At 40.1% G+C, this 7,896-nt stretch overlaps 1 protein-coding gene across 1 annotated transcript in view; it reads left to right on the forward strand.

Moving 5' to 3' along the window:
• Positions 1–7,890, forward strand: part of LOC118329607 (inactive phospholipase D5-like) — a 17,895-nt gene extending 10,005 nt beyond the window's left edge. Inside the window, exons 3-9 of the mRNA XM_035663837.1 lie at positions 1,258–1,366; positions 1,664–1,791; positions 3,281–3,478; positions 5,625–5,761; positions 5,940–6,105; positions 6,212–6,302; positions 7,076–7,890. Coding sequence (XP_035519730.1) covers positions 1,258–1,366; positions 1,664–1,791; positions 3,281–3,478; positions 5,625–5,761; positions 5,940–6,105; positions 6,212–6,302; positions 7,076–7,626 — 1,380 coding nt within the window. The 3' untranslated portion in view covers positions 7,627–7,890. The remainder of the gene's footprint in view (positions 1–1,257; positions 1,367–1,663; positions 1,792–3,280; positions 3,479–5,624; positions 5,762–5,939; positions 6,106–6,211; positions 6,303–7,075) is intronic.
• The last annotated feature ends 6 nt before the right edge of the window (positions 7,891–7,896 follow it).

A 7,896-nucleotide genomic window follows, 5' to 3' on the forward strand; every position in this document is an offset into this window, starting at 1 on the left:
ACTGTTTTCAGGCTGCTTGAAGTGAGCTATTCATTTTGGATTTGTATTGGATGTGTTATTGACAGTTGCGTGCGCGCGCGCACACACACACACACACACACACACACACACACACACACACGCACACAGTTCTGTTTAAATGTAGAGTGTGTCAGGGCTAATGAAAGCCTGATGTTGTTGATTGGGAGGTAATATCTCCTTTCAGAGGCCCTAGGGCAGGGAAGAGCTAATGGCTTTTCAGCCTGCAGCAGTCTCAGCAATCAGCTGCCATAAAAGACACCCCATCAGGAGGGAGGCTGGACCCAAAAATTTAATATACTGTAAAGGCAAAGTAATAAAAGGTGGAGGTGGAGATGCTCTTGTAGCAGACATGTGCACTGAATGTGTGTTTGCGTCTGTTTGTGCCCTCTTAAATACAGTGAACATCAGTTAAGTGAAAAGTGCTGTTTTGCTATCACGAGGAGACATAAAGATTATAGTCATTGGACATTTTACTCACACTGAGTCAGTCAGTTCTGCAGATTCATTTTAGAGGGCGATAACTCAATTCTGTGTCACCCATAAGTTTAGCTGTAGTTAACTTTTCCTCACATACGAATGTTTAAAAAATTCAATAAAAAATTCAATAAAATTAAAAGATTCAAGAGTTTCCTGAACTGTGCTCTGCTACTCAATGACCCTGCAAGACCAACGGAGGCCAGTTTGATGACAGGGAACAAGGGGAATACAGTACCAATGTGGTTTTCTTGCCGGGTTTGGCTCCTGTCACCCCATAATCCTTGCTCAGGCCCTGTGTTCAGAGATGATGTAATACATTAACACATTATGATTGGCTGTACTGCACGATCCGTACATCCTGCTCTATCCATCCTTTTGGGTGTTGAAATGAAGCCCATTTTACCAAATTCACATCTCAGTTGTCTCGGTCTCTCTTTAGCTTTAGCATTTCAAAAAACTGGAAAGTCTTTGGATTAAAAGAAAGGTTTTATACGTACTTAGAATGAAAGATTGCTATCATGACTGCACAAACAAAGAAAAGTGTCAGCCACAAATGTGAATATTTAATCTAAACAAAAAAGAAACTAGACATCACAGTTGCTGGCTGCAGACAGAGGACCTCTTGGAAATGTAGCACTTAAATGGCTGCTGATGGTGTCACAATATCAAAGAAAATCTAAGCAATACACAAGAATCTTGTTTGAATACACAGTGCATGAATTTCATGTGACAGCAGAGGTTATGTGATCTTTCCCTCAGGGCAGGGCTCTGCTGTCCAGGCTGCAGGGGCTGAAAGCTAAAGGAATCCAGCTGAAGATCTCCAGTGGGATGATTGACTCGACTGAGCTCAACACACTCGCCAAACACAGTCAGCTCTCACTCTCACTGTATTATACATTCAGTGTGTCTGTGTTGAAACATGCTGCAGCTTGGCTCTGTCTGTTTATTCTGTTGACTCTCCCTATTTGTCCTGTTCAGTTCCTTGAATCTATCACTCTCTTTCCATCTTTCCCTTCATCTGTCTTTGTGTTTCATTTTCTTGTTGATCCTGTATCTGTCTGTGGCTATATCTGCCTTTATCCTTCTCCTTGTCTCAGTGTATGTGACTTCCTTTATTTATGCCTTTCTTTTTCTTGCTGACTTTTGTCTTGATCTCCATTCCCAGATGCTGAGGTCCACTATGTGAACATGACAGCACTGACCAAAGGCCACCTCCTCTCCTCCTTCTGGGTGGTTGACAGAAGACATTTCTACATCGGCAGCGCCAGCATGGACTGGAGATCTCTGGCCACTGTAAGATCCACCACACATCCATACCTACACATATGCAGACAGAGGCTTTGAGATATTTTAGAAAATGTAACATCATAATCCAAGCCCTTTAAATTCTCATTGTAACACAAATTATGCTAATTCATCCATGTCTGTCTTCATTTTGTATCCAACAGAATTACATGAGATTCGATTACATAACAAATTCTCTATCCCCTAATGTATAGTAAAGAGCTTTGATAATGTTCTTCTGGCTCAGACTCAAAAGTACATACAATTTATTTGAAGTTCCCAGCCCTCTTATGCAAAAGGCTGAAATAACTAAGAGGAGTGTCATGCCAATGGGTTAATTAATTTGACAAAAATAACCAGATTTGACATATTTATTACCATGGGTAATACATAAATCCTTTTGAATTATTTTTTCTCAGTTTTATTAGAATATTTATTTGATATATTTACTGAAACATTCTACATCTGCACACTTGCATGTATGTGTACAAGTTATGAGCCCTATCAAAACACATTTGTACAGATAGTGAAATTATATTTGCGCATATGTTACATGTCAGTGTCTTCTTCAAAAAGTCATAGATGGGGGGATGGGGCGGGGATTCGTTTAGTGGGGGCATACCAGGTGAGGTGGTATCCAAAAGGAAAGTAGACATTCTTTCATCTTCTTCTTCAAAGCTGGGTTTCTTGCATGGTTCATTAAAGTGCGGACCCCTTTGTTAGACACCCAGAGATTAGGAAGATGAATTGCAAGGAGCTCAAGGTGGCCATGCAAAATCAAAACTTATATCCACACATTTTTTAATGCATCCTAAAATACATTCTAAGATTCACAGTCCAGTATTAGCTGTTAGCCTAACATGTTTGTTTCTTTAGTTTTTCATGGTATTAAATGAATGTGAAGTCAAATTATGGGCTGTATTTTCTGTCCATTTTGTCTGCAAATTGGCGTGTTTTGAGGGAAATACACTGTAGAATAGGCTGTGTCAAATACGACATTAGTAAGTGGGATCTAAGCTTCAGGAATACTTTGCCCATGTAGACGCTGCAGGGAGAGAATGAAAGGGAGCAAGACAAGGTGATTTATATGGTTCAAGCGGAGAATCTGAATTTCAGAAGTGCCTCCTTGAAATAAAAATGCAACAGAGAGCAAAGAAAGAAAATTGAGAACAGAGAGAAGAACCACTGCAGTGTCCTCTCATTCCCTGCTGTTGCTGTGACGATGTGCAAAGACCTGTAATTGGATGAGGTTGCGGACAATATTACCAGTAAGGGGGGAGGGGCTGCATGTGTGTGTAGGTTGACAGATGTATAAAACGAGTAAAAACATACAGGTTAAGAGGACTTGGAAAGGGAATCTGATGTAGATGATAGGCAGCATGTTGATGATCTTGAAAGTAATGACGATAATGTTTAGGATATTTACAAAGATGTTGATGTAAATGTGGGCTGTGTCCTTGCTTACAGTGATCTAACACAGATTTGGTTTGTTCTCCAGAGGAAGGAGTTGGGTGTGTTGGTGTACGACTGCAGCTGTCTGGCTCTGGACCTCCACAGAGTGTTCAGCCTGTACTGGGGGCTCCAGTATAAAGACTTCATCCCCTCCTTCTGGTCCAAGCGCCTCTTTGCCCTCTTTAACAGAGACGCACCACTGGAGCTCACCTTCAACAGCACAAAGGCTCAGGCCTACGTCTCTGTGAGTCACAGTTATAGTTTAGTTTACAGTTTAGTTTGTATTATACATTAACTGTTTTCATCATAGCATTGCTTTATTTATGTAGCAATTCCTGGTCGATACGTCTAAGACAAGGTTAACATGCCAGCCCATAAATTATTTTGTATTGATGGTACAAGTAATGGGGAGGCTTGTGCAAAAGAGTTGGATTCCAAAAGCTAAAACATTTACTTAAAGTGATGTTTACAGTAAAATAATCATTTAAAGCATGAGATATCTGTCAAATTTCTTTTCTCTTCATCTTGATTCTGAGTATTTGTGATCTAAAGCAATGGTTCCCAACCTTTTTCAGAGTTTTCCTGATATTTTTAGGAACTTTTATAAGTTCTGTACTTAATAGGCTTCTTTTTTGAAAAATTCTGTGTTTTCTTCTCCCTGACAGTTGGACTTGTTCCATCTGGTTTTTGGTGTGTATTTTTCTAATGCAGGATGAGCTGGTTTAACAGAGAGTGAAGGCTCCGTTAATATAGATTGTGTTCAGGTTGTCACTGTGCCTTATCCTGTGAGATTAACTTAAATAAAAATGTAAACTTTATAAATAACAATTTAATTTAGTTTTTCACATAAATGAATGACATGAATGAATATGAAATATAGATCTACCAACTATATATATTTTAGTATAGTTTTCTTATACTATTTAAAATCAAGGAGACATTGCAGTCCCCCGTGAAGCTTTTTTAAGACCAGCAGTAGGGGTCGGGACCCCTGGGTTGGGAACCAGTGGCCTAAAGAGATACTTTACAAGCTCAAGTATACCTAGTTAACTATAAAGTAAAGGCATTCAATTACCATCCATTACTTACACTTAAATATTATATATAATTACATACAACTGGCGATATTACATATAATTGGCAGCTCACATAATTCAGTGTTAGTTCATTTGAAAAAGGATGTTGATGTTGATGTTGTGACAGACTGAGCTTCAGAGTTCAGGGTTCAATTGCCTGATTTGGATTCTGGGACAAGTCTGTATTTCAGTGGTGAACTAACAGTCCTTTTACATGGCATTTTGAAATGTTAAATCTGGAAAAGCTCAGGTATAATGATTAACATTAATAATGACTGCATGACATTGAGGTGACTTTTCAGAGCAACAGTATTGTGCATGCTGGACACCTAATGGAACTAAGTCATTGTTAGTGAATTTAGTTTCACCTGTGTGTTTTCACAAGTTAACACAAGTAAATCAGACACTTTAAAGGCCCTGCACACCCACACGTGTTTTTAGAGTTACTCTGATTGATTAGACCTCTGCTCAGGTTGATGAGGGGTGAACTGTGAAAAAAAATATGTGACATCATCAAACATGAATGTGGCATCAATTCAGGTTGAAGCTGGATAGAACTTTGCTGGGCATTATGTGAAGTCACCAATAAGAATGATAAATGTGTAATGCCTTATTTTACACACACAGCAGTGGACTGAAGGACAGTCTGATCAGGCAAAATAAGTGAAAACACCTGTGTGGGTGTAACATGTGTTTGTAGGGTCTTTAAATGGAGCAGAACCTTAATCATTGTTACCAGTTCTACCGGTGCTTTTCCTGCTATGAGAACTCAACATGTCTTGTCTGGAAATACATATAAGTAGGAGTGAAACACTTAGACACTGGTTTTATAACAATTTTTGTTTTAATAGAGGAGAATGTAAATGTACAGCACAGTCAAGTGTAGCAATGTTCTCCATTAGAGGTGACAGTTACTAGGTGGGAGAGAGACATTTTTTATACAGGGTGTCAGGACACTGTGTCTTCAGAGTCATCATCTTCCTTGAGATGAGTGATGATGATCGTCCTACCCACAGCAGAAAACAGTTGAATTGGCTGGGCTGTCCATCTCTAGAAGATTAATTCAAACACAAAAAGCACACTCACAGTTAAACATTAAGAAGTGCCTGTCAGCAAGAAGTTAAAAATGAAAATTTAAGACAATTCAAATTACAGCAATATAACACACACACACACACATAAAACAAAGGAAGACAATAAAATCCTAATGGTCATTTGGGTGAACAATAATGATGATGAGAGCTGATTCTGTTATGATGAAAACAGTGTTAACAAACATGATCTTAATTGTCTGTTTCCCTCCTCTGATGACAGAGCTCCCCAGATGTTTTCATTCCGAAAGATCGTAGCAATGATCTTGAAGCCATTTCCAGAGTGATACAGGAGGCGCGCCATTTCATATATATATCCATCATCGACTACCTGCCCCTCGTGAGCAGAAACGCTCAAAGGTTAGAACCACTGAGCCACTGTGTCAAAGTTCCTCTCTTTGGAATTATTTGACAGGCATTTATATCATCAAAAGCTTGGAGGCCTTTCTTTGATTCAAGTGATTCAACTCTGTGTATGCTTGCTGTCCATCTGGCTGTGTGCCCACATTTTTGTGTGTGTGTTTGTATCTGTGCCAAGGTACTGGTCTCGTATTGATGGCCTTATCCGGGAGGCTCTGATTCTGAGGAAGGTCCGGGTTCGTCTGCTGATAAGTTGCTGGGAAAACACTCATCCACTTACTTTTAACTTTATCTGGTCCCTAAGGAGTCTGTGCTTGGAGCAGGCCAACTGCTCACTGGAAGCTGTAAGTACAAGGCCACTATGTACTATTTTTTTAACTCAAGAGATACACTTTACCAACGCTCACTGCACCACTATGTGTGTGTGTGTGTGTGTGTGTGTGTGTGTAGAAGCTCTTCAACCCCAGAGTGCTGAGGGATGGCAGTCTCCAAGGAATAAACCACAACAGGTTTATAGTGACAGACAAAGCCATTTATTTAGGTGAGTTCATCAACTACCCTTTATGACTGTGTCCTATATGCTTTTGCTCACTTCCTGCAGAGCTAATTTTCAATTAAAAACAACAAAAGTTCAGCATTTTTGGAACTACGGTTACTTCTTTTCGAGAGTGAGAGAGATAAATGCCACTCTTGTGTGCGTTACATAAGGGGAAACAGCTTGGCTCTCTTCAAACTCACCATTTTTAGGGTCATGTATCTTGTATGTTTAATCCCTACACAAACAGTAATGTAGAAATGGCAGTTTTTTGGTTTTGTAAGAGAAAGAATTACATGATGCAACAATTTCTTGACGAACAACAGTTTATTTATCCGCCCATACTCCAGGAAGTAATGCAAGGCTGTTGTTCACCAAGAAATGGTCACAGCCTCTGACTCCCTTGTTGTTTTTACATTACTGTAAGAAACAATGTATTAATTAGTGAGCTTTAAAGGTGCTGATATTTATATTTGTAAAGTTTGGAAAGGGCCAGGCTAGCTGTTTCCCCTTGCTTCCAGTCTTTATGCTGAGCTAAGCAATTCGTCTCCTGGCTCCAGCTCTGTACTTATTGTTCAGACATGAAAGTGGTATTGATCTTCTCATCATCTTCTCATCATCTAACTCTTTAACTCCTTCTCTTAACTCTTTCCAGGGAGTTGAAATCAGGGCAGTGCTTGTTTTTTGGATATCTTGGCACTGTGTTTTTGTCTTATTATTTGTGCTTCAAGATATTTTTGAAACAAAACGTATTTGTTTCTTCCTCTGTGTCCTCACAGGTAACCTTGACTGGGTGGGCAACGAGTTCACCTTTAATGCAGGAGCAGGCCTGGTGATCAGTCAGCCAGAGGGCATCGAGGAGAGGAACTCTACAGTGGTGGAGCACCTACAGGCCGCATTTGAGAGGGACTGGTTTTCACGTTACACCCGCTCACTGCAGGTCAATAAGATCCCCGTCTGCAACAAGCACCAGATCAACAGGCTGGTGTCAGTGAAAAGCAGTCACATAGACAGTGAACCGGTGCCTATCAGAACAAGACAGCATGATAGCGGCCCCGCACCAATGAGAACCAGTCACAAAGGCGATGGACAGACCGCACTTAAAACAAGGCACCATGATGATAGACTAAGCAAAATCAGTCGCCAAGGCATTGCCAATGGATTGGTGCCAATTATAGACAGTCACCAAGAGAGGGGACGAGTCAAAATTAGTCACCTTGACAACAGACAGGTACAAATCAAAGATAATTACCGTGACAATCCAATGGATCCACCCAGTCAGTCAGCCGAGAGCAGCGGCAGCAGAGAGATCTCCAACGGGTCCCTGTGAACACAAAACGTGATAGGTTCTTTTTCACTGAATGATGTGTGGAGAACTGCTCTCTTCCCGTAACGACAGACTTAACACACTGGGTCTTTGTAGCATTTTATTATTGCCATTTTGAAGAAAACTCTGAAGATTTAAGTAATATCTGATTTGCAGGACTTGATAATTTTCACGGAAGAACTCAGGAAGGAAAGGAAAGGCTCCACTGCAGCACCTTTGATGGATTTTTTTTAAAAGAATAAAACCAAAACATTTTGGCTTAGAAAAAACACT

The sequence above is a fragment of the Morone saxatilis genome, unplaced genomic scaffold (assembly GCF_004916995.1).
Source record: "Morone saxatilis isolate NCDOM2014 unplaced genomic scaffold, NCSU_SB_2.0 Contig19, whole genome shotgun sequence".
Taxonomy (NCBI): domain Eukaryota; kingdom Metazoa; phylum Chordata; class Actinopteri; family Moronidae; genus Morone; species Morone saxatilis.